The sequence below is a fragment of the Ciona robusta genome, chromosome 4 (genome assembly GCF_009617815.1).
Source record: "Ciona robusta chromosome 4, ASM961781v2".
Taxonomy (NCBI): Eukaryota; Metazoa; Chordata; class Ascidiacea; order Phlebobranchia; family Cionidae; genus Ciona; species Ciona robusta.
The window spans coordinates 759,079-786,226 of NC_143238.1; the positions used below are offsets into that span (position 1 = coordinate 759,079).

Below are 27,148 nucleotides of genomic sequence, written 5' to 3' on the forward strand. Positions count from 1 at the left end.
GTTTGTAAAATAATAACAGTAACAACAATTGAAATCTATTTAACTCTAGCGCGCCTCTAATGGTAATAATTCGGTTCAACTTTACCACGAATATTTGAAAGATGACCACACAGCAAACAAATGGAAGCGTGTGTTTATTTCTTCGTTCATTTGATTAATGGCACGCTATAAAACTACCTGCGTAGTTTTACAATTCCAAAGGCATACACTTTATATATTATATCAGCATGCAAGCAGTTTTTAAAATCAGTCTTAATTGATTTACCATCCGTGATATATCTGCCGATTTTTTTCATATATTATTTTATCACGAACATGCTTATCTGTATATTTGCGCGACTTAGAAAGCAAAGACTGTTGCACCTGTAAAGTGGGCTGCGTGAATGAATGAATGCAACTTACTTTATTCTCGCGTGGCTGAAAATACACAGTCGTTATAACACAGGTGGTCTGTTGCATACACCCCGTGCCAGCTTACGAGTTGCCATGCATGTTACTTGGTGGGTGATTATTTTTTGGGGGAAGGTTTATGTGTAGACTTTAGATTTAGACCATACGGCAAACCTATACAACTTTTCTGTCCACTATGCCGACTACAAGAATGGAATTTTCAGCTACCAACTAAATTAGTCGCTGTCTTAATTCTTTGCCTTTTTAGTCGGTAGATTTTGGCACAGAAAAAAAAGTCGGCCGAATAACCGTGAAAAACCATCTGGTCTAGTTTAGTCGGTATTCTATTTTATGTAGGTGAAATCGCGTGCTTTGGCACGCCATGGTCCTAGGATTTAAGAGGCCAGGATTGGCCTATTACCCCAACACCTGGGGTGCTACCGCACGGACCTTCCCAGTTTTGGGAGCCTGTCGCTTCCCCGGAGGTGGGCGACATGAGCTTTTGGTAATGGATGGGAGATTTTTTCTTGACATATCGGCCAACGATAGATGCTTCTAACGTTCACATTATGCTGGGCTGAAGGATGTCTAATCTTTCGAACGAAACGTTTTTCTTGGCAGCTTCAGAAGTTACTCATAAAAGCACCTGCTGCTATTGCTTCTCTTGAACCCCTTAGTTTAGTCGTTATAACCGAGAATATCATCCCAGGTTTATATAGGCGGCGACAATTAAACGTAAAATGGTTTATTTCAAGTTCCGTTGTAATGTGGAGTCGTTACAAGTGGAATAAAAGAAAACAAACGCGAAAAGGCGCGCACACATACACATATATATTTATATATGTGTGGTAGACCAACACAACCGAACTTATATAACACGACTGCACAGTAAACATGAACAACGCACATAAAAATTGGGATATTTTTTTCTGGTGTTGAAGGATTTGAATATTTGTGTTCGTCGCACATTTTATATTATACGCAATTTTTTGTAACAGGCGATAAGTGTCGCTTCTTAATAGAAAACGGTAGAATGTCAAAAGGGGTTTAATCAATTACAAGGTCAAAGTGGCTCCAAGTGAAAGTGCGCTGGTGAATTAGCTTTTGTTGAACACTTATTTAACCACTGCTTTAAGAAGGTTGGAACAAAGAAATATCGATTTGTGGTTTCTCTCCAGGGTAGGTTCGCTAGGCGAGAAAATTTGCCCGAATCGAACGTTTGGTTTGTGTTACCATAGCATTACTAATAACTTAAAATATTGCACTATTTCCAATGTCCATGCTGTGAATATTGAAATATAATGCAAGTCATAGGCATGGCAGAGCGCAGGAAAGAGTTTTGCGCTGCTGCATTTCAACAGTTGTCTTTATAAGCGTACAGCTGGGAAATTGGTGGTTTAGAATACCGGGAAAAGTTATAGGAGACGTGTTTCCTACAACAGCATGTTAAATGCAAAAGCTGCATTTACATCTGATGTTCAGTAATTATAATTACGAGGTGATTTTGAACATATCCGGTTCGAAATGTGAAAACCGCAAAAAATGTAACCGCCAACAAAAATAAAAATCGAAGTAAAAATAAAATACACTATATCAGAATAGTGGAGAGCAGCAGCGTGGAACTGCGTTATCATGTTGCTTCGATCATAGGATAGTGCCCAGCGAATGCTTTGTACGACTTGTAGGCGCAGCAGGCAATACATATAACGTAGAACAAACAATGTACGGTTTAGAACAAACACAGAGTACGACGCAGTTACGGTAAGAGCAAATGCCTCGTGTCGTGTTTCCTATTTCGCGACAGTTGAAAGGGTTAGGTCGGGTTCCATGCACATATAAGCAGCTACACGCTGTTTTTAAAGCGCCGACCACAAAAAGTACAATGATTGCATATTATGTACAAATAAAGAATATATACGCCATAAGAAGTTGCCTAATCCTTCCAAACGTTGTTGATTTCGAAACAAAAGACCTGCGTCGCCCACCAACACGTGGCAGACGTCGTTTAAAACAAAAAATTGAACAGCGGAGGGTAGCGTTTCGGGGATCGCCAAATTGTTTGTTAACGTTCAGTGCGTAGATACCAACCAAGGTAGAACGTACAGAACATGTGTTGAATGCTGTGCTTAGGGAAAGGGCTTATAACGTTCGTTAACTGACGCGCATGTATAAGCAAATGTCAAATACTTAACGGTCGCTCTGTCGTAAAAGCAGTCAGTTTAGCGTCGAGGGTTTCCAGTTCGCTTCCGACGACGTTTAAAGCAGCAGCATCTGTATTAAAGTAAGACTTAAGCAAAAATCGGGACCTTTTACAGTATATAAAGTGTAAAATATATTTTTTTAATAACACATAATGATAACATAAAGTTTAAATTATAATCTAGAGATAGTGAGATACCATTTCCGAACTGGCAAAACGTGGGACCTACTACGTTATTGTAAAAAACCATTTGCCAAAAATTGTGAATTTATCTGGCTTTAGCAACAAATTGGTAACGAACCGACAAAAAGACGTATGACAAGACTATATAGTTATACATAAGGGGGGTACGCAACTTAATAAACGTCAATTAAAAAATAAGTCCAACGTACTTTATTTCGGTAATGACGTCAACGTCGTGATGTTGTGGGGTGATGGGAGCGTTCGAATGTCCGGCACCCGGGTCGTCTGCGTTGCCATCGACTTGGTGGGAAAAGCGATCTCGAGGCTGTGGAAAGTAAAGAGCTCGTGTCAATACGTGGTAGCATGTGTTTCATACGATTGTCTGGCGTGAGTCATATGCCGTATGCGGGTATGTGGATCACACAAGAGATGAAAGTACTCATTGTCATACATAGAGAATGCATTCGTTGTATCTAATGTAAGGTAACCTTGACACTTGAAACTACCTTAGTCAACATAGTATATGAAATCAATATACGTATTTAACATGTAACATGTGGGTTATAACATATTGTAACACTGTGGAAATTATGCTTAGATAGAAATATTTGAAACTTACTCGTTGTGGTTGGGGGTGACTTCTTGGGACATCTGTTGTAACTTGAGATGAAGATTGCTGAAAAATATTATTCATTAATTTACACTTAAGTGTTTGTAACTGCCAATCAGTTAAAATGTCTCTTATGTACAGGGCTTTAACCTGTGGATCACTAACCAGGAAACAGTTAGAAGCCAATTTATGATGACAAAAAGAAGTTTATGTTTAGTGCATTTCTTTATGGTCCATAGCTTAAAGTGTCATTGGGGTTTGTGATTTAAAAGTTAAAAAACCTTTACACTAAAAACTAATCCATGGGTTGCAACCTAAATCTGTTGTCACTTGATTCGGTTGGATTACCGCTACCGCGATCCACTTGTTTTTACTTTCCTTATAAAAGTTGTGTGAACACAACTGAATTGCAATATACAGTAGGGTTGGGGAAGATGGGACACCTTCTAACTTTATTTTCTCATCCCATTGAGTAGTAAACAAAGAACATTTAAAGAATTATAAAACTATATTACAACGACTTCCAAAGACCGTTGTTAATTAATTAAAACACAATTAGAATGTTTGGATAATATGTGCTAAAGGTGTCCCATCTTCCCCCACCCCCACTATATTTAGCTTAATGTTGTATTGCATAAAAAAATGTTCTTTAGCATTAAAACCTAAACTTTTTTAGGGCAGTTTATAAATAAGATATGAAGAAGTTAAATGCAGAAATAAAAAGGCAACAGCTATATACCAGGGGTTTCCCCGACCAATCAAATTCATCATCATGTGCGTATCCTTTTCTATCATAGAGATCAGAAAATAATTTTCTTAGATAATCGTAGTCCGGAGTTTCAAAGAAGTCAAGATGCCTCACATAGCGTAAGTAAGTCGCCATCTCTTCTGTAAAACGATAAGAATAAAATAATTAACCGTCTTGTTTGAATGTTACTTATGATAGTTATATTCTATATGGGTAAAGCCCAAGGGTGTGCCTTAAATGGCATGTTTTGAGGGAAATGGTTTTGGAATAACCTTTCTACCAATTAAGGGTGATATTGAGTTTTACATCAAGTTAAAGCAATACAACCAAGATTAAAAAGGAAGCTGCCAACTTGTCCGCTAACCAACAGCATCTACAACCTGTAAAGTCTAAAACTTTAACTCAACTTGTCTATATAGCTTAGCTTTGACATGATAGGAAGCCAGATATTTAGTGAAATACCTGGGTGATTTTCACACAACACTTCAATGGGTGTTGTACGTTTGGTGTCTCCAATCTTCTGATATCGCTCCTTCAGAGTATCAGCCTGTGTAAACATAAGGCAAAGATAAAACACAAGACAATAAAAACTGTTAAAATATATATAAAACAATTCAATAGCCTATACAGTGCAAACAATGTAAGAGACTAAGAGTCATAAAGAAATACGTGGGCAGTCAGCAGTGTAACAAAAGATATAGTTGACGTACTTTTAAACCTTGCCATGGCAAACTTCCTCTTAAAAAGTACATGAACATATGACCAAGAGCTTCTAGATCATCACGACGACTTTGCTCTGAAGTGAATCATGTTAAACTACCACACACTTTCACTGGTTATTTCATTATAAGAGAAAAAACAACACAGAAAGTCCCACCTTTTCCTAAATGTGTATTGATGCTCATATAACGGGCTGTGCCAGTTAAACTTTTATGTTCTCGATAAGGAATGTGTTTTCTTGTTTCTGGATCAATGTATTCCTTAGCAAGCCCATAGTCAATGATATTTATAGTAGATTGGTTTGGTGTTCCGATTCGGCCAATGAGAAAGTTTTCAGGTTTCACATCTCGATAAATTAAATGTTTTGAATGTACGTACTCGATCCGATGAATCTGTAAGTCACATGAATATATGAGATCATCTTTACACACATAGGTTTACCACCACAATATTTAACGTTTGGTAAAATCTAGTTAAACATTAGAAACCCCATTGATTAGGATGGTGAATGCAGTATAATTTGGTTCTGCAGATTTGTATAGACACCTAACAGCTAACACAATGGTGAATCAATTTAAATTGTAAAACTTGGCTGCTAGAACACATTGTGTAATCTCTGTTTCAAAAATTGGGGTGATGATGATTACCATAATAAACAACTAATTGAACGCTAAAAAAGACAATGACAATACAAGAATAATACAAACATCTGACAATGATAGAAATTGTAACTGTTTAAAAATGTCTCATTTTTTATCTTTTCATTCTATTAAAAATAAAACACCCGAGCAACTGTGAGATATGGGAATATTTTTAAAAAATAATAGGCTTTACCACAATGCTAACCTTTGTTAATTCTAAATGAACAAATGTTTAAGATTTCTTTACAGCATATATTTCTCAAGAGCGTGTTTGCTCGTACAATATTCATGTCATCTATATTTACCTTACCAAGACTACAGCAAGCAAACAGAGTGGTGGATTTTGGCACACAACCTCATCCACCCTCAAATAGTAGCCTTCCATGTTTACTGTAAACTTTAACAAGATGTTGGCTTACCAGTTGAATGGCAACCATAAGAACTGTCTTTAAAGAGAATGTCCGGTCACACAAATCAAATAAATCTTCGAGACTAGGACCCAGTAGTTCCATCACCATAGCATTATATTTACCACACGGTCCAAAATAATAAACTTGAGGTATTCCATCTACAGCAATAGAAGCGTGTCAAAAACATTGACGTTTGTAGCGTTGATTTAAATTAATTAACTCACTTTAACTATTTGTAATGTGTGTTAGAGATATTCATAGCCATGATAAATTGATTCTGTATAATGGTGTGCATTGTGATACATAGTAGATATATAAGATAATACAAACGTATTACACTGATACTCATACATGATATTGGTCTAATACAAAAAATCACACATCATTTGAGGGTTTCACACGAATATGCAAAAGTGTTTACTATATTAAGTTGATTACCAAAGCTTACACGGCACCCACCAGTATTTCCCAGCAACTTATAATAGCGGTATTCCAAATGTAGCTGGGGTGCTCGAGATTTCATTGGCTCCTAAAAAATTGATTACATTTATAAGCATAAAGATAAGAAATACACAAAACACAATTATACAAATTGGTGGGTGTTTCATTTTAAGGCTGATATTTTTCATTGAGTAATCCCATGCTGAACTCAATGGTGACGTGATGTAACTTTAAATATGACTCACTCACAAATATAGTGATATCTAGATTGAGTGTTCAATACACAATACACTAAGGCATAGGTATTATTTATTGAATTGAATAAAATCAAGCATAATGTTAAACCATTTAAAATTCATTGGGAATTTTTGAAAATAACAAAGTTGGTTACTTTTGAAGGCACAAAGTAAATAAACACTCCATACACCAATTGTTACCACTGGCAAGCACCATAGCCACAGGCATATTAAATGGAAGTCAATTAGAATTAAATATACACACAATTAATTAAAGTTTGCTTACCAATTTTATAGCAACGTGCTCATTATTGTAAAGGTTTTTACCTGAAATGATTTGAATATAATTAGTTCCCTTAATTGGCACAAAGACGTGTTTTTAAACATGTTGTTATTAATCTGTGTAAACTAAATACTTATAGGGAAATATATTTTTACATTACATAGTTTTCAGAATGAAATACAATGTTTAGTATATAGTATTGACAGTTATGGATAAGCATCATAACATAACATATTCACATTAAAACAAAAAAATGTACAATTTTTCTAGTCATATTATATCTAATTTAATACTTTACACACATTAAATCAATGGACAAATTTCAATAGCAGCTGATACTGACAGATTTAGGAGAAATTTACTGAATTTTGGTTTTGTTAATTTACCAAAATGTTGTAATAAAATCATTGTATCCATCCCAGTTTTTATATTATTTCTTAAAACAATTTTTTCTTATACAAAAGTGGAAGAGAACTTATTTTCAAATAACTAAGCTAAACAAATAAAGTAAACAAAATAAGACCACCAACTTATTAGTTTTACACAAACATGTTAATAAGAATTTATTTAACTCTTCTAGCTTATACATAGTGGTTATAATCTGTTAAGCAAATTGAGGCCAACAGCAGATTTGTCATGAAAGTAACACAGATGGTCAGTTAATAAACAACATCCTACACAGGGATTTTAACCACTTTTGACCCACAGCACAAACTTGTATATATATATATATTAAATCCAACTACAGAAGAATAAATTTACATATACTCCAATAAACATTAGGTCATTATTTTAGTGTTAACCCTAACTATTGCGCAATAACAATACAATATGTCAAATGAAACAACTGTGGACCAATTTTAATCTTATTGGGATATTGTTTAAGACAGATATATATTCACATACATAAATTTTATATATATACATATACAATAGTTCAATAATTTTAAAAACACCTATGATGGCATTTGAAAATATTAAGATGAAAATCCAACTTATTTCATAGTCTATTAATTATTATTATGTAGGATTCTGCCATAGGCCTATACCTAGGTAGACAAATAAACTGAAATATTAGATAAAACAATTAAAATGGAAAATTAAAAAATATATTTATGCATTTTATATTTAACATTATACCTAGTCGTAACTCTCCAAAATTTCCACATCCAATTTTCTTGCCCACACGAAAGTTTGGTCCCACCATCAACATCCCTTGGTTAGGGGTTGTGGTGCGACGGTTTGTCTCGTTGTGCCCCGATCTACCGCCCCCGTGTGTTCGGTCCCCAGACATACGAACCAACCCAGCACCTCGTCTGTCACCACCGTTCCCTCTGCCTTGCATTATTGACAGGAAATGAACTCAAGTACAACGATGGAGTTACCACAGGAACATAACTCGCAAAAACAAATACTCGAATGCTAAAAAAAATTTACCATTGACCCTAGAAATAACAAATTTCGTGAGTGTATATAAAGCAGAAGAATTAGATATGGATCTTGAATTTTTTACTTTTACTTACAAAATATAACTCGCCAAACCAAAACTATACCATACAATACATGCACACATTTTGGTAATATACTTCTGAGAAAAATTGCTATTTATATATAGACTTCAGACACTCAATAAAGCTATAATACAGAAGCCAATTAATGCACAACAAAATCATTACAAACAATTGAGATAACATTAACAAAAAAGTAATTTAACAATTCAAAAGTATCCAGTTTTTTAAGGTACTTTTGGTGTCCCTATTATGCACAGATAGAAAATGCCAAAAGGATGTATACTATCTAATGTATACTATTGCTAATATGGTCAACTTTATATTAACAATTAACCTATATATAATTTAAAAATTTGGTTTTTGCTTACTGTACGACCAATATGTTGGTGTAAACCATTACAAACAGTCCAGAGCAACTGACATACAAAGTCAGCTTCAGCCACCACAACTACACTACGTATCATCAATACGAAGCATATTCTTACAAATCCGTCATTCGATTTGCCTGAATTGAATTTTTGTAGCGCAACCCTTCCCAGTCTTCCGAAATAGTACATCCCATGACACCTGGACTTTACAACTAGTAAGAAAATGCGATTTATCCCGTTTTAAATTTAACAATGATGGTGTTTTCTATTAAATGGAAGATAATTTAATACCTAAACATCTATTTTTAGTAACAATTTAATTTCGTTAAACCATAGTTTAATGGTTTTAATCTCTTTGGTTTAATCATAGTACGAACGACCAAGGCGATGTAAAACCCCAGCTCTGTTCTATTTTTAAAAATTAAGAAAGACGGATTTTTTTTCCAGTGGTTAATATTATGTATCATATGTTTTGAAAAAATCACAATGTATTCAATTTTGTTCAATCAACAAAGACAAAGTGACTGCAAAATAGCACGATGCCCCTTTTAAAGATAGAGCATGCAGCACCCGTGGTTATTTGCTCCGTTTCAACGCAAATACTATAATCGTTTACTTCGGAGCCAATCTAGTAATTAAAAGTTGCAACTAAACTAATTTAATGAAAAATAATCTAGTTTATGTATACTATTTTTATTTATAAAATTGTGCCATCTTGCGGAAAACTTATGCTCGCAGCCGATCTAAGAAACCGTTAATGGAAATAATTGGTAAAAAGAAAGCTTCTGTTTTGCAATGTAAAAGTATGAGAATTATGTAATAAGTGCTTTGCAATTGCTACTCTTATTCTCATATTTATTATAACGTAATTTATTGTTATCGTAAATACGCTAATTCGGCTAATATTTCGGATTGTTTTGCCGGAAGCCACAAGCCCATTCTTGACACTGTATATTTCTTTGTGCACTTAAAGCTGTAAATGAATTATATAACGTGCACCTAATTAAGTAAATGCTCGTTATTTGTTAACAATTTATGTTTTTGTAAGTTCATATGCCCAAATAGCTTGTATGTTGTGCTTGTGGCACTGTTGGCACAGTGTTCAAAGAAATGTTTTAGTTCTGAACAATTTGACATTACACTAACTATATCTTCAGTTATGCTTATAATATAACCCTATGTATTTTAGTTATACTGTGTAGTGAGTAGTGGCATCTGTTATATATAAAAATGTCAAATGTGCGTTTTCTGTGTTGCATGTTTGTTATATTTGAGTGGTTTTCATTAGTTTTAATATTATTTATAATGCTATATATATACTTTATTTATAAATTATACTATAAATTATCTTTATTAAACTTAGATTTCTAATGTAGCATTAACATAGTAATAGTATTCATAGTCAATTTTAACTGTTTGTTTCTCATTGTGTTGCTGGATTTAATCATAATAGTATTATAACATTTTTTAGTTAGGTAGGCACCATTTCTGTCACAATTTTTATAATGTTGTAACATTTCGCTGACAGTTTGCCTATGTGAAAATCTTCTCCTAATTTGTAGTTTAATAATAACGTCCCAAACCAAAAAGTGACCAAGCTCTTGATTAATGCCTCGGTGCTAGTTAGGAATCCTCCCCCCACCTTATTTGCTAACCCCTATAACCACTAACCCCTAACCATCAAGTCCTAACCACCAACCTCTAACACTTTTTACCAGCCTATTATGCTATGTACCTGAGGAATCTTCACTAGTGCCAATGCCTTGAATACAATTTTTTCTTTACATAATTATCTGTTTGTAACTGCACAAATAATCTTCACAAACTGTAAATCACAATTATATTCTCGGTTTCTTTAAACAGTGCATGTACACTATGTCCGCTATGTCCACAATATTTACTAAGTCCGCCATGTCCACTATGTAGTGAATATTGTGGACATAGCGGACATAGCAGACATAGTTGACATAGCGGACATTAACTATTTAAAGGGACCCTTATATTCCTTATAATATAATTCATCAAATATGTTTGCTACAAAAATAGTATTAAATAGACAAATTTATTTCTATTATTATTACTAAAATGAAATTTTCTTCCTAGGAAAATGGTGTACAGAATGATTTACATATTTAAAGTTGTTTTAATATGAGTTCAAACGTTCCTTGGACAAATCAATTTGAACCTGTAAGTTTATCTCAATCAAGTCTCACATCATCACAAAGTACTTGGAGCAGAACTGCTGCTGCAGTTAATACTCCGCAAACAAATCCTGCTAATTGGCCTCAACTTGGTTCAGCAGAACAAGACACCACCTCTGTGATGTCACAAACACAATTGCAGTCTGCCCCTTCACAGGAAGATACTGGGTGGGCAACCACGTCATCCAATCCGTCAGCAGCTAATGACGCAGATCAGTCAGGTACAAGTGGTTGGGGTCGAATCCCTGATAACGGAACAAAACCACCCAACACAAATGTTTCCACCGGTTGGGGTGTTCCTACTGGCATTCCTTGGGGTCAACATTCATCAAATATTGATGATGGCACTGCTGTTTGGGGTAAATCAACAGCAGCTCAACAGCCACAACAAGGTAACTGGGGTAATCCTGTAAATAAGAACACCTCAGAACCTAGTGCTCCTGCACCATCTGGTTGGGGTACCCCAGACCCTTCATCTAGTGTAACGCAGTCCCATATTCAAAATCAAGACATCAATCAGCAATTACAAAGCAATAGCCAACCACAGATGACAAATGCCAACCAACCTCCAACTACTAGCCATCCTGTGTCATGGGCCAAAGCAGCTTCAGCAGGATTACCAGCTGCAACAAATGCTTCGGAAACTAATTCCGCCGAAGAAGCAGAAAACAGTGAAGCCTCTGCCGGTCAAAACACAGCAGTTACTTCGGAACCTGATCCAGTTCAGCAGCTTGTTAATTCTCATGAAGGGTGGGGAACAAAACCTATTCAGCAAGGCACCAGTTGGAACATAAGTGATAGAAATATGAATCCTGTAAATAACAATTCAAGAACATATCCACCTGTTAATAATGGTACAGAAGCATGGGGAAAGCCAAGTGGTGGACAGATGCCGCAAAATTCTGGTTGGGGAGAAGCACCATCAAACAAAACTTCGTCTTCTGGTTGGGGTGGGAATTATGGCAATCTACCATCACAGCCAAGTGGTGCTTCTGCCCAAAACTGGGGAGTTCCGTCTCAACCACGACCAGCATTCATGCCAAATCATCCTAATGGGAATTCAGGATGGGGTGATCAGCAACGCAGTGGTTCAGGAGTAAATGCTGGAAGGTGGAATGACATGCCGGGACAAACACCCCAGAATAATTGGAATGCTCCACCTGTACCTCAGCATCCTCAAGGTGGTGGAGCAGGGTGGGGAAATATGCAACAGCCTTCTGATAATCAATCCAACCCTGGTTGGGGTTCCATGCCACCAGGACGACCATTACAGCCAAACAACAACTGGGGAAATGGCAGAGTTCAACAATCCCCTCATTCGCCAGCAGCTGACCAATCACAGTGGGGAAGACAAGATGGTGGGATAAATCCAATGACACGAAGGCTGAGCAATGTTGATGATGGTACATCGGCGTGGGGTGATCCAACTACATATGGCAAAGTTAATATGTGGGATAAGCATGGTAAGATAGGGGGAGCCCAAGATAGTAATGGAGGACAAATGAACAATCCGAGTGGCGGAAGTGGTGATGCAAAAGGGTGGGGAATGCCACCAAATCAAAATATTAATCAACCCCCCTCCCCTAAAAGTTGGGGTAATACATCACCAACAAGGATGGCTGGTGATAATGGAACTCCTGGCTGGGGTTTCAAAGCACCAAGACCTGATAAGGTTGCAACTGGGTGGGATAAACCAACTGCTGGATCGGGATGGAATACAGCAAGTAAACCAAGTGGTTGGGGCCAACCTAATGAACCTCAGTGGGGACAATCGGAAAACAACAGTGGATGGGGTCAACCAATGGGAAAGGTATTTGTTATAAATAGCTCTGTTTTGTTAAAGTAGTTTACTCCTGTATCATAACTCTTTAAGAAAACTATTTTTACCTCTTTGTTTATCCTTATCTTGTTTATGTGGATTATGCGATAGCAAGTTACAATAAACACGGTTATAGATCTGCAAGTGTTTACTAGTTTGTAACCCTTAAGCAGTGGTTTTCAACCCAAACTTATCTTTTTCCCAAAGTAATAATAATCTGTATGTATGTACTATGTAGCAACGTTGCAATTTCAGTCAAATGTAGTAGGCTTATCCTATAATATGGAATTTATTTCTTACAGATTGACAATCTAATGAAGAACATGGATTACGGTGAGTTTTGCTCCTATCTTAATCATTGTTTGTAGATTGTAGGTACCTCACCTTTTTATTCATTTAAAAAGTGATCAAAGCTGTCAACTTTCACTTTAGGATAGCTAAGCTAAAACTTTAGCTTTTATGGATTTCTAAGCATGTTATCGCCATAACTGAGTTTTTATTTTTATAGCATTATCAGTAACACCTGTTTACTTGATAGGTCCACGAGGTAACTTGCCACCCCAACCAAACATCAATCCTCAGTTACGAAGCCCGATGCCACCAGCATTACCTCCACAACTTCAGAATCAGTTCCAACAAGTAAAACTTTTATTTTTACCCAATGACAGACAAATCTGAAAATAAAGGAAAACCCCAATTTACATTTTAATGTTTTGTGAAAGAGTAGTTTATTGTGATTGGCTTTATATATCCTGTTTTCTACGAGTAAAGTTAAAAATTATTTTGAGCTGGATGTGCCCTAGGTGTTCACCAATATTTAGGTCGAAAACACGATTTTGAACTGAGGTTTTAAATCCTAGTCAAGCCACTTTCATTACAATATTCACCCTAGTCAAGCCACTTACAAAAATATAAGTTTCTACTGTGTATGACAGCAACTGTTCATATAATCTATTAATCTTTATGTCAATTCAACTTGTGTAAATTGGTAGCCCATCATAGATTGACATGAATAACATGTGGTCATATTGTAGTGAGAGTATTATTTTTATGCTTTTTTCCCAAAATTCCTTTCTCCCAGAAAATATTATTTAAATATTCTAAAACATACAGAAATTATTAAGTGAGTAATGATTGTTTCCAAAATGAAAATATAAATCGCATTCAAATATCCAGGGTTTCAAACAACAACAGGGACATTTATTACAGCTTGGCTGTCTCATACGCTACTAAATATTGAAACGTAAATTATACATTATTTAAAAACTCTGTCATAAAAAGATGTATTTTATAGATACGTAATGCAGTGATGAATGGTGTCATACCACAGCAGTTTCTCAATCCTCAAGTAATGACCCCACAACACATGCACACACTTCTTCAGTTGGTTAACAAAGCATCTGAATACCAGAGATTACAATTACAGTTAAACATGATAACTCAAAATAAGGTATGTAAAAGCATAAATATGAAGATTAAGTATACGCATAAGCGATATCCGAATGTGATAATTTTACTTTTTCTCCAGAATATTGCACCCATTGTAAGGCAACAGCAGATAGTTGAATGCACAAAAATTATGCGGCAATATCAACAACAAATAGATGTAAGTTTATATTATGTTTCACCTATACTGTGCGTGAATGTATTCAAATTTATTCTAAATTAAATTAGTGTTTATAAAACTCACAGTATAAAATACTAGTATAAGTTTTAAACTTAACCTTTTTGCATTAAAATGAATAATTCACTGCTCAAACTGTATTCGTAAATAGATCCGCGTGATATCAAATGTGGCTGCTTAGAATGCAAATGTACTCCCCAAACGATTCTGTAGCCCAAAATTGACAAACTTGAAGATTTATAAGTTCATTAGTGCTGTGACTGTAGATACACAATGTGTGTTACAGGATCTTTTTACATAGATGATCTTAGAACTGTTAAAACAAATTAATACTGGTATATATTTAAATATACAGATTAGATGTACTTCTTGGTTGTTTATAAATTACAAAACTTCTCATATCTAATCATTCCAGGCGCAACGTACCGCAATATTTCAAAACATGTTGCAAAAAACTCAACCCAGCAAAAGCAATGGACCTCTTGGTGGAATGGATTTAAGTGGTCATAGACCAACTGCCAATCAGTCCATGATATCTCCATTGAACAGCATGACAGCACTTGGACAAGCATTACCTCCAAATGTGCCAATGTCTAACATACCCTCCCCTTCAGTCAGGTGGATACCAGCTGCAAATGAAATTTGTCTGTAAAATTCCAATTACCAGTTATTGTGCTTTGTTATCAATAACAAGGACATCTGGCTCTTCGTGTTACACACAACCACAAAAGCTCATCTAAATAACCAATATTAAAATATTTATAAGCTAGTTAAAAATCTAAAATAATATTTTTACATAAATCTGTATAATTAATACAACTTAATATTACAAGATGAGTTTTTATATCTACAATATTTCTGACAGCAATAGTATATATAAAAACTCTTTCGTGATTTAACAAAAACTGGAAAAATGTTTTCTTTACTAGGGAACAAAAATCTCGATTTATGAATCACTGGAAGCGCCCGACCAGCCTTGGCATGGGAGATTACCAGCAAACAGGAAATGTCCCGAATAATTTGGGTTTCTTTCCTGGTCCCAGTGGTGACTTTAATGGCATGAGATATGAATCGCCACAGGATGAAATGGCATCCTTGGAGAAGCAGTATTACTCCACAGATGCAGGTACAATTTTTTATTTTGAACATTATGAGCGCACTTTTGAGCTACCACTTATGTAATTGCCTTTTTGGCAGTTATAGGTTTTTGCACAGGGAAACTATATAACAAAAACCTTGTTAACTGTAAAAAAGACTGGGCGAAATATATATCTCTTGTATCGAATAATTTGCTAAATTTTGTTATTGTCTGTCAAATATTTTGTAGCTCTGGATTTAAACCATGTTATTGTTATACAAAAGTTAAAATTTCCAATTCAGTAATTCGAATGATTAAAAAATGTGTTGTTGACCAATAGACTAAGGTAAATATTCTCCTAACGTGCCTTGTCACAGGTAGAACTTGTATAGGAAAAAAGAATAAACAAAACACTTCATTTTTTTAATTGGTGATAAATAAAGGTGAAAAACTAGCATATCATGTGTATAACCTTATATTGCAGCAAATAAAGCTGAAGATTTAGCAACTCCAAACTATACTGAAGCTCCATCTGAACCCAACAGGTAAATATGTCAGTTTTATAACTCTTAAATTATGTGTCCTTTCAGAAAGTAAATTTTAACAAATGTGAAATTATTAAAGAGAAATTCTAAAAGATTGTTGTTTTGTTGAGTTTTTCTGTAATCTGTTCACTGTAACATCGGTATATCTTAATTTTCCTTAGTGCACTTGCTGACATTGGTCCACCTGAGTTCACCCCCGGTGTTCCATGGAAAGGATTTCGAAGAATTGACCCCGAGGCCGACCCTGATATAACTCCAGGGAGTGTTGCCATTGCAAAAACTATGTCCATCAACACTGTGAGGGATGCTGATCAGGTGTGCAACACTGCCATTTTTGTCACTTAGATAGTTTTAATAGAATGTATAAATTATTATGTTTACTTGTGTGGGGTGTTGTACATTGTATTGTATACCATATTTGGTGGTTTATTTGTATTTTTCAGCTACTGAAATATTTTGTATTTTATAAAGGTTCTAAAAAGAGAAAGAAGTGCACACTCTGAATCATCAACTGGTTTGCAGAATAATGAAGAAACATCACTTGCTAACCAACCTCCAACAACTGCAAATACAGATGCTAATGTGTCATCTATGTGGTCCACAGGTAATATGAGGCTGGGTTTTAATTGGAACTTGTCTTGAGTTACATAATGGCAAGGAAAAAGACATAATGTAAAAATTACCACGGTCTTAAACCATTTGATAAAATGTAATTAGGTAAACAAAGAAAATTTCATTATTTTAGAAGTTACATGAGTCAAATTTTTAATAATAGTTTTAAATAAACTTTTTCTGTGAGCCTGTTGTTAAAGCAATATAGCAGGTTTGACCATCATGTATTGTTTATCTAAAAGTATTTATAGTAATACATGTGAAAAAAATATCTCATTCAAATCAGTTTTTGTTTGTTTTTCTTTTTAAAAAAAAAAGTTTTTGCTTTCATTTTCCATCGATTTAGCCTCGTATTAGTTATTAACTATGGTCATGCCAGGAGCAAACGGAGCTTCTTCCACAACCACTGTGAGTCAATCATTATCCGCTCCTCAAGATCCATGGAAAGTGAGCAGCAATCAATCACTGTCACGACCACCACCACCAGGTATAGGGGGATCAGCTTTCCGTCCGACTAAAGAACTTGCGCCAACATGGGAGAACGTACCTAACAACTCATGGGATCAGAATATGACACGTACTTCGCAAGGTATGCATGTTTCGGGGTTTCTTGTTTTTTTTTATAACCTTCTTATATTAATTAATAAGACTTGTAAATATTTCACAAAGTGAAATCCTATTTATTGCACGTCCACAAAAAAGTTGTAAAATTTTGGTTTAGTAATAAAAACAACAAAGCTCTTTGTTTGTTTATTTTAAATGTTTGAGTTATTACAAAAACGGTTTAGAAGCATTGCTGTGCGGTAATTACCCTTTAGTAGACCTACAAATAGACCAGCTGTCTTATGAGTTATGACTAACCCTTTCCTGAGTAGGGGGTGATATGTGACATGGCAGTATTCTAGGTATTGTTGTTAAAAATCAAGATAACAATGCTTAAAAAACCTTTAATATATATTATAACCTGTGTTTTGCTGAATGTAGAGATCAATTGCCATAAAGCCAGTGATGGTTGTGTAGTTGGTGGTAACACAACTTCCTGCTTACATCCATTGTTAATCTTTATTATATTACAGGAGGCAACAATTGGGCTTCTCAGCAGCAACAACAGCAACCCCAACAACCACAACAACAACAACAACAAGAAAGTTTGGGTTCCTGGCTTGTGCTTACCAACTTTAATCAACAGGTAATTGACCAATACTTAAAACACATGTATTAACAAATCAAATGTGTAGGTTGGTTAACATCAGGTTAAACGTAAATTAAAAAATGTTTTTCCATAGGTTGATGTAGCTGGTGTGCGACAGTTATGCATGCAGCATGGCAATATGGTTTCATTCCAAGGACATTATCCTATTGAAGGAATGGCATTGGTCCGTTATGCTTCACCTGAAGATGCAGCAAATGCAAAGAAAGCACTCAATATGTTTATGGCAGGTTCAACTATGCTGGTTGCTACTGTTGCTACTGATCATGAGGTAATGAAACATTTTCAATATTGTTTTTAATAGTATAATTGATCAAACATGGTATCTGATATTATAGTTGGAATAAACTACATACTTTTATTCACACATGGTTTTGCATTGTTTGAAAGTAGATTTTATTCGTACAAGCTGATGCCAACAAATTATCTTTTTATTTTTTTAATTTTGTTAAGTTAAAGCCATAGTCAACCTATCTAATGGCGCCATAGACATTCTTGTAGTTGTCCAGATTTTGGATTCAAACTTTAATTTGTCAACACAAGGAATTTGATGACAAAGTTTTAATACCTGACATCCTAATATGTTTAATTTTGTATTTTTTTGCTTGTATACTTTTCATTCCATAATCTCCATTTAATTTGATTTATCATCAGGTTGCAAACTTTGTGAACGCAACAGCTGGTGGTTCATGGGGATCAACTGCCGGAACTCCTGGGAGTCGATTCGTCTCCAACAGTGGATCAACTGGAGGATTCATCTCACAACCTCCGCAGAACCCATCCCTGGCCATCTCATCAGATGCTGCTTCAGTATCTTCCCAACAACAACAACAGCAGCAGTTATGGGGCAACAGCAACCCACAGGGAGGTAACTGGCCAAGCAACATGCCACCAAGCATGCCTTGGTCTGGTACAAGCAGTGAGGATATGTCACGTATTATGAGCCCACTTCACACATTGCTGCCTGAGAATCTACTGGGTGGGGAAACCATGTAGCAAGTAACCACCTGTATTTTAATACTTAGTAGACATGTTTTTTTTTGCCATTGTTGTTTTTACGCACTTGGTGTAGTGTTCCACAATGCGATGCTGCGTTTAGTGCTCTCCCCTTTATTGCCGTGTGTTTATGGATCGTAACTTACTTTTTATCAACTCATGATCACCGAAAATAGTTCGCCCCCCCACAACATATGTGGCCACCTGTGTTACCAACACCACTACTTTACGCTGGATTCATTTTAACTTTTATCGCCCCTTGTATTTTGCCACCTTGCTACACTAGGTTACGGGTCACCGCACAAGCTTCGACTATGTTACCACATTAGGGGTTTTCCCCTCTTTCCTTTAATCATAAAACAGATATTTCTGTGACTCTGCTGGCCATGCACAACATCTTATTGGCCAACATCTTTTTTTTAGTATGTTCCTGCTTAACCTACCATATTTTAAAGTGTTTAGTTGCAAAGTTAACATAATGTTCGTCTAAAACTGATTTCAAATATGCTACACCTTTTACGCCTATATACAATTATTTACCTTACACAATCAACCCTAAGTTATTCTGTATTGTTATTCCTTGTTTTTCACCAAAATTTCTTTTCCAATGATTATGAATTTAAAATGGACTGTGCACACGAGAATAAGCCTTCGCCGATTTCTTATTTACCGCTATCTTCCGCCATCGTGTGCACATTCCACGAACCGATGAAGCGACAGAATTAATCATATCGGCTTCCCTATTATTTACACTGCCTGTGATTTCTAACTGATTCTTCATGCAAAAAATGACAATTGCAATTCAGCGGTGCTTGAAATTGTCACCCATCTAAACCCACGCATGCAAAGGTGTATTTTCTGCACCGAGATTTTAATGTCCCAATATTTTGATCGTATTAATGTTTTGACATTTTCTTGGGGTCAGCCATTTTATCTACTACACCAAATGCATTAAGCAGTCGGCAAACCACTGTTGTTTTACCTACCCCGATTGAAGCGAAACTTTTTCCTGGATAATCCACATGGTTTGCGGTACCTTGCATATTTTCACACGTATTCACTGTTCGACGTATATTTCCCCACAGCTCGGCCCAATCAAAGTGTCAGCTTCCGCCAGCAGAGTCACTCGTATTAACTGTGCCGCCGAACCGCCGCGCAGTGACGCTACCGAGTTGCTCTGTGCAATTTGTTTTTTTCATGTAAGTCAACACGAGACTGCTTTGACCCCGCACGCTAATACTTGCGCCTTCCAAATTGCTTCCGCATCCTCCACTATCTAGCACTGAATCTAATTCGTCTTCGTTTCAATATTTCCACTTTCCCCGCAATCGCGCAAAATAGCTCGCTTCGACTTCACACACGTCCCCAATTACGGAAGCTTTTTGCACACTTGCCACACAACGACAATCAAATCGTCAACAATTCCATAAAACGTCGCATTATAATTACAAGCCAACCACACATACTGACGCTCAATGATCTTATTTTGCACTTCTTCCTTAGCGCATCTCGTTGTGTGAATTACATTGAAACTTTTGCCAGTTCGACACGCTTTCCGCTATGTTGCAAAATCCAAGCTTTACCCACATTTATATTGTCCGCCGTGTTTTGTTTTAATTCTCATTTCCGCCGATATGAAGTTCCGATATGTTGACCATCATTGCGCATTCCTACGGTCGGTAAATTCGAATGCTTGTGCGGTGTTCCTCGTTACCACTTGTTAAGTACACCGAAGCTATTACGATCGCAACCGTTTTGTTAAACGTTTGATCCAGTGCTACGAAAGTGGGTCCTACCCGTTGCTGTATTTTAGAAACAGGTGTTTTTGCTGTGAACGAAGTAGTGTGTTGTCTCGCCCTCTGATATTTCGCCGCATATTATCTACTGAGCCCCATGTTCGCCTATGTATTCTCGCTCATCACAAATCGCTACCTTATGTCATTAAGCGGTCCACCGATATTGTATCTCGCCCTCCCGGCTGTCATAATGCCATGTGTGACGTGCTTTGTCCTTGTCACTATAGAACCGTGAGTACAGCGTCATATTCGGCGCATAGCAAACCCACTATTTCTCAAGTGCTTTTACCGCGATTTGTTTTATCGCCAATCTTATTATTACCGCGATTATTACTGTTATTATTAAAGTCGTCTGCGTTGCATTCACCAAGTACACATTGTGTGGTTTATTGGTTTAGAAATTAGGTGCAGTAAATAATTCTTTTCAATATTACAAGTACAGTAGGGTGGCGGAAGATGGGACACCTTTAGCACATAATATCTAAATATCGTGATCGTTTTTTAAACAATTAACAACGGTGCATGGGAGTTGTGAACATACAGTTTAATAGTTCTTTGAATGTTTTTTGCTTACTACCAAATTGGAAGAGAAAATAGAATTAACAGGTGTCCCATCTTCCCCCACCCTACTATATATCTATAGGAACACAAAATCAGCAGTGAAGTGTAACGTAAAAGCTAAAAATTAGATAGAAGTACAATATCCTACGCTCTGATTAAGCGCGGATGCTACGGCCTTCTCACTGTACGACCAGAGATTCGAAGCGAGTTCGATGTCCTTAGCAGATTTCCCAGTTCGTGCTGGTTTGCAGGAAACGAAATAATTTCCGCTACTCGACTCGATTCCTGGCGCAAGTGCCAGGTGAATTTGTGTCTGTGCACCTTGCGCTGGTGTGTAAAGAAACAAATAAAGCAATGGAAACAATAAAAGTTTTGCCAATACAGGACTATCGCGGAATATTGCTGTAAACGTCCACCCTGCAGAAACATAAATATGGTCAATCGATTTCAATAAAAAAAGAACGATATATGATTAATTGTGCATTATCGTATAGCACCAGCATAATTTTCGCCACTGTTTGAATTGTATGTATTGGGTAATTTGTAAGCACATATTGCCCATGTTTTAAAATTAAGATGGATCGGGTTCGTCACGCCCTACTATTTTATCACTTTTACAGCTGCATGGTGACAATCATTTGTTAGCGACGCAATGTCACAGTACTTGGTGCGATCACTTTGGAAATGAAACAATTAACAATGCTGTTTTAGAGTCGCGGGACAGTGGTTATAGAATTCTGTAAATGTTCTTTGTTTACTGCCAAAAGTAACGATAAAAGGTGAAAACATGTCCCATCCTACCCCTCTCCAATATATGTTACGGGCATTTATTGAACGTTGGAATCTTATTGCAAAAACTAGCATCCGAAAAAACAAAGACCTCATTAAATCTCACCTGGATGAGCAATATAAGTGCTTATGCCATGCTGACTTTCATTCCGGTGTAGCTGCTTTGCGAAAAGTACGTTTGCCAGTTTGCTTCTGGAGTAAGCCCGGAATTGAGATGGAAGAGATCCGCCATCTAAATCTTGGAGTTCATCAAAGTTAATGTTTCCCCACAAATGAGTGACGGAAGACACACAAACTATTCTTGCGGTAGGCGCCTTCCTGTAAATTTAAACATGAAACCGAATGTAATTCTTCGTGTTTAGTTCAGAACTTTCGACCATGGTACATTATACTCCAACACGGGCAATAATTTCATACAGCTCGTGTCTGCTCAAGAGTTACCAACACATTTGGACAACCAATTAATGACTTCTGAGTCAAGTCAACTTTAGTTATATAAAAAAAGACACACGCGTCCACAATATGGTGGCAGTATCTAGCCACGAACCCAAATCCTCTGGTTAACAACCAAGCGCACTTATTATCACTGTATCGAAACGCCAGAAACAATAACCTAAGTTAGACTACATATATAAAAGATAAATATTTGTTTTGACTAACCTCAGTAATGGAAGTAACTCGGTGGTGAACAAAAATGGCGCCAAGTGGTTTACCCCAAACACGAGCGGAAATCCGTCCAAAGTTGTCCCAACGCCGTTTCCAATACCTAAATGTCAACCAAACAAAGTCAAAATTTAAATCTACGTTTATAATGATATGACAGTATAATGACGAAATATATAAATATCACAACGAAAAAGTACCTGCATTATTGATAAGAATGTCGACTTTTTTTAGGGATTTTTTTAATATCTGTGTGCAAACTTTAACAGATTCGAGATTTGTGAAATCTACGTAAACGACTTGGATTTTGTGGTTTCCTGTGATATCAGCAATCTCGCGTGCCACTCGACGACCTGGACAAAATTCCAATGTGTTAGATAGGTTTATATTTTTACAAATATTAAAAATCTGCGCATTTAACGTTTACCTTTCTCAGCATTACGACACGGTATCACAATTTCAGCACCTCGACTTGCAAGTTCAAACGCAGTTGCCTTCCCGACTCCATCCGTTGCACCTGGTTCGAAAAGCGCGAACAAAATGGTGAGTTTTGGGATAGTTGGATAAAATTGCATAGCTACATAAATTACTTTAGGAAACACGAATTTGCATGACATTGTAACCAACGCATTTAACTTACCAGTAATTACAACCGTTTTGCCATCCAAACGCGCTGTACAGTCACATTTCGGCTTCTTTGCTAAAATAACAAGTAGTATATACGACCACAGAAGTGTTCCAACCAGCAGAACCCAGGCGCCGTTAGTGACGCTGTGACCGTTCGGGTGGCCTATCTCTTCACCGGCGGTGTTGTTGTTTTGAGCGCCCAACAATGCCTCTGCGTAGTACGGAACAAGCGACTCGAAAATATGACTTGATGGTGGATTTGCTACGAAAGTGGACATCGCGGTTCGTATTAATATAAGCTATGAATCTAGACTGCAGTAACAAGAACTATGTTAGAAAGATCATAAAGTATATAGATGCGCCAAATACACAAAGGCAGTTATATAGGCGCCGTATACCAAAATTATGCGTAATCATGCCACACAATTATATATAATCGTTGCAGTGGCTAAGCTGACCTCTTAACTAAAAGTGGCCATTAAACGCGGTGTAGCATCTTTTATTTGAGGACGGTCGTCGCATCTTCTTCGCTTGTATTTGTTAGTGGGAGGTTGCGTGAGACTCATGTGCGGCACCGGCACGCTATTGTCACGTGATATTATTATGAAGGCATACACACAAGCGCCTTTGAATCACTACGCCTCTCTCGTTTTACAAACCGGGACAACAATTACACAGAAGTGCCTTCCGGCTCTGTAAGCGAGGCAGAGGAATTATGAAAAGAAATGGGAAGTGACTCTCAATAGCTTCTTCCAAGTCGTGATAAAATTTCAAACAACATTGCTCTCACGCGAACTTTAACTACCCATGATCTTCATAAGTCAACGTTTCACTCTCACAGTATGCAACCTTTATACACGCACAGTACATAACGTATATCCAACAAAACGTTTTCATATAAACTGTAACTTAGAAAGTTTTAAAATTATTTGATTTATTTTCTTTCAACTTGAGACGCTAATAGGAACACCGAGTGCTTATTGAAGAAACGTTCGAGTATGTATGTTATTTTAGTTGATGAGAAATTACTGATTGCAGTATATGACCTACTTCACATGTTATGCACCTATTATGTCATGCTGATATATTGAACGATAACACAAGGAATTTCGTAACTTAGTGTCACGATTAGGGCAGGGTTGTGTTTAGAAATAAGCAAATGTATTAGCTTTTAACATTAGCGTAAAATATTATTACACAGTTTATTTGGGCGGTTTGTGAACGTGCATAGAGTTAGATATATACAAATAGCTGCGTTGCTTGAAATAAACCGTCATTCCATATTGCCACATAATATAAAGCAATCGTGGATTGCACGCAATATCGGAACATTGTCTTAGAACTGATTTTCTGGTAAACAGATTTATCCTTTTTATTGCGTGACTCAGGTAGTTAGCGTAAGTGTGCGTGAGACAGTAGCTTTGTAATTAGCGAGAAGGGACAACTTGCCGACACGAACGGACTGGCGCCCGTCAGCTAATACCAGCCGCAGTCACGCGAACTTCCAACGACCGGCAGAACTTGCACGCGAGATTGTTTTGTACTAATCGGCTGATTACCACCCCAAACGCCGTATCCCATACGAGTCTCGTGCGACGACGAAAGACGGAAAGTTTTTCTTGACTTCCCGTACACGGATGATGAAGACAAAAATATTTGTCTTGTTTTAAGTTTATGACCCCTGCGTTCTCACGCACTGACATCAAAATGGTTCACATCCATCTTGTTGCACCGTCGACACATCGCGTGCTGCCTCGATCTTCCTTGTTTGTACAAGCGGCCCGCTTGCCATTGTAGCCGAAACACGGATTTCGTTGGTTAGCGAGAAAATTAATTGACTTGGAATGCTAGAACATAATTCAGCCGTTCGCACGGAAGCTCTGAAGAATTAAAATAACTCCGAAGTATAAGTGCGTGGACTTTCTTTCAAATAGGAACGTGGCGTCCAACGATCAAATTCCACCACTTTGATTTGGTTAGTGGGTTAGTAGTTTACCGGGTCGGCGTCTTTCAGAACGGTATGTTTGCCATTCAACAACCTCATCATCGTCTATATTCATTTAATCCTTTGCGTGCATCCATACAGTCAATATTAGGTTAATAAATCTTGTTGCGTGCTAATCCGCGTCAAAAGCCGAAGCATATATGTTTGTATTTGATAAGAGTGGACTTCACACCTTGATATGGGCGGGTCATACTGGAGCCATCATGACCTAAAGGTATTGGTAAAATAATGACTGAATGAGAATTTAACATTTAGGATATGTTTGGTTTGGACAGTTTACCGTTTTGAAATACATGTTAATATTTTTTATTTATTTGTCGCATGGCGTCGTTGCTATTTTATTACCTATACTGGAATACACGTAACGTTATTCAGAGGTATAATACAACACTGGAAATAGATAATGAACAACAATAGTCGATTGCCAAAAAAGTCGTGACGAGTGCAATAAACCTTAAACACAATAAGACTTAAATTTCAAAGCGACACTTCTGCGATGAAAGGAGAATACGTTGTGATGTATGGATATTTAAAATTGCGTGAGAACCATGTTCGTCATGGGGTTGTTCGTACAAATACAAATTATATTCTGGTGCGTGCATTTCGGAATAATCAATTTCACATATGAGTTTGTGGGATAGTTGAAATAACTTCGTGACAAGCGTGGCTAGTTGCTTCCAGCAACGGAGAAATCTCACTCTTACGCGCCAATTAATGATACCACCGACAGGCGTTATTATCGAAGTCTCTGTTGTGGGCTGGGTTTGTAAACTGGCCGCCATGCTCTCGCACGCAATGAAATGAGTCGTTGGTTAGGTCGCACGCGATTTTGCGGCCAGTGGCACGCGACAACAGTGAGTGGACCCTCGGCGTCGGAACCTTCTTTGTAACGGGCCATGAAATCTCCAAAGCGACGCACGCTATTCCCGAGAGAAGGGGCGTTTACACATGCGCATCGCTCTAAGTTTCAATTAGGGGTAATCTGAGGCTTTCCGCGGGTGGCAGGAGGTCGATGGAATTCGAGAAAGCTTTTCGTTCCTGCTTTCCACTCATGCCTGACAACCAAGACACCGGAAGGAAGCTTGGTTTAAATACGACAAGATTGAAAGGAGGGAAGCAACCGATTAGATAACCAATTCAGCATTCTCACGCCAATTTAATGCAAGTAAACTAACTAAATTCTACATTCACCTTATATACATTGTTTGTTACATTTTTTCCAAATAAATGTATATTGCTAACCGTAACACGGTATACACAGCCAGAATAGCAACATATTGTACTGTGGGGTAAGATGCTGGGATACTGGTGTCACCTACATCCCTGAACGTGTTTTAAACAATTAACAGGGCTTTCGCGGCGCTACGGTTATGAAATTTTGTAAATGTCTTCGTTTGCCACCAAATGGAACAACAAATCGAATAAAAACTCGTCCCATCTTACCCGTTACACTACATTGGACAAGGATATAGGCCTAATATCATTAACACGTTAGACGATCCATCGTACGTAAAATAGCTCCACCAAGATTAGACGCATTCTTGGTTTGAAGTTGTCATATGATTTCTATTCTTACAACATCGATCGTTGTTTCAGTTAAATACATTTGGGTATAAAGTAAACAATGTTTGTTGCATACCATGCGTGGGTAGTGTATGTTTGTGGTCACTTGATAACAAAATGTAAACGAAACTGTTATCCATCGCTTGTGATTCAGTGCATTGTTAGTTTTGGATGGAACATGTTTTTTCTTTTTTTTTCTGCACCATAATGATAGTCAAAGAATATTTACAAAACTATATATAACCGTATTCTCACGACCTTAAAAGGATGTTGTAAATTTTAAAAAACATGATCGGGATGGTCTTTAGTCGTTTACCA

At 36.9% G+C, this 27,148-nt stretch overlaps 3 protein-coding genes across 3 annotated transcripts; 1 reads left to right on the forward strand and 2 right to left on the reverse strand.

Moving 5' to 3' along the window:
* Positions 1 to 1,119: 1,119 nt before the first annotated feature.
* On the reverse strand, positions 1,120 to 8,334 carry LOC149736305 (casein kinase I-like). Its single transcript, XM_089877383.1, has 11 exons — positions 8,003 to 8,334; positions 6,866 to 6,906; positions 6,362 to 6,431; positions 5,912 to 6,060; positions 5,009 to 5,243; positions 4,842 to 4,927; positions 4,594 to 4,678; positions 4,123 to 4,271; positions 3,393 to 3,449; positions 2,983 to 3,098; positions 1,120 to 2,661 (listed from the first exon to the last, which is right to left on the reverse strand). The coding sequence occupies exons 1-11, from the start codon at positions 8,205 to 8,207 to the stop codon at positions 2,610 to 2,612; spliced, it is 1,245 nt and encodes a 414-aa protein (XP_089733509.1). The 5' UTR covers positions 8,208 to 8,334; the 3' UTR covers positions 1,120 to 2,609.
* A 2,490-nt stretch (positions 8,335 to 10,824) lies between these two features.
* On the forward strand, positions 10,825 to 20,995 carry LOC149736306 (uncharacterized). Its single transcript, XM_089877372.1, has 14 exons — positions 10,825 to 12,752; positions 13,064 to 13,094; positions 13,300 to 13,400; positions 14,056 to 14,211; positions 14,290 to 14,367; positions 14,801 to 15,003; positions 15,315 to 15,511; positions 15,948 to 16,008; positions 16,170 to 16,323; positions 16,480 to 16,612; positions 17,000 to 17,209; positions 17,697 to 17,809; positions 17,907 to 18,101; positions 18,485 to 20,995. Exons 1-14 carry the CDS (start codon positions 10,890 to 10,892, stop codon positions 18,824 to 18,826), a joined length of 3,837 nt encoding a protein of 1,278 aa, XP_089733498.1. The 5' UTR covers positions 10,825 to 10,889; the 3' UTR covers positions 18,827 to 20,995.
* Positions 18,877 to 23,719, reverse strand: LOC149736307 (retinol dehydrogenase 11-like). The gene is made up of 6 exons (XM_089877384.1): positions 23,276 to 23,719; positions 23,063 to 23,152; positions 22,836 to 22,988; positions 22,633 to 22,738; positions 22,079 to 22,290; positions 18,877 to 21,600 (listed from the first exon to the last, which is right to left on the reverse strand). Exons 1-6 carry the CDS (start codon positions 23,538 to 23,540, stop codon positions 21,308 to 21,310), a joined length of 1,119 nt encoding a protein of 372 aa, XP_089733510.1. The 5' UTR covers positions 23,541 to 23,719; the 3' UTR covers positions 18,877 to 21,307.
* Between the last annotated feature and the right edge of the window lie 3,429 nt (positions 23,720 to 27,148).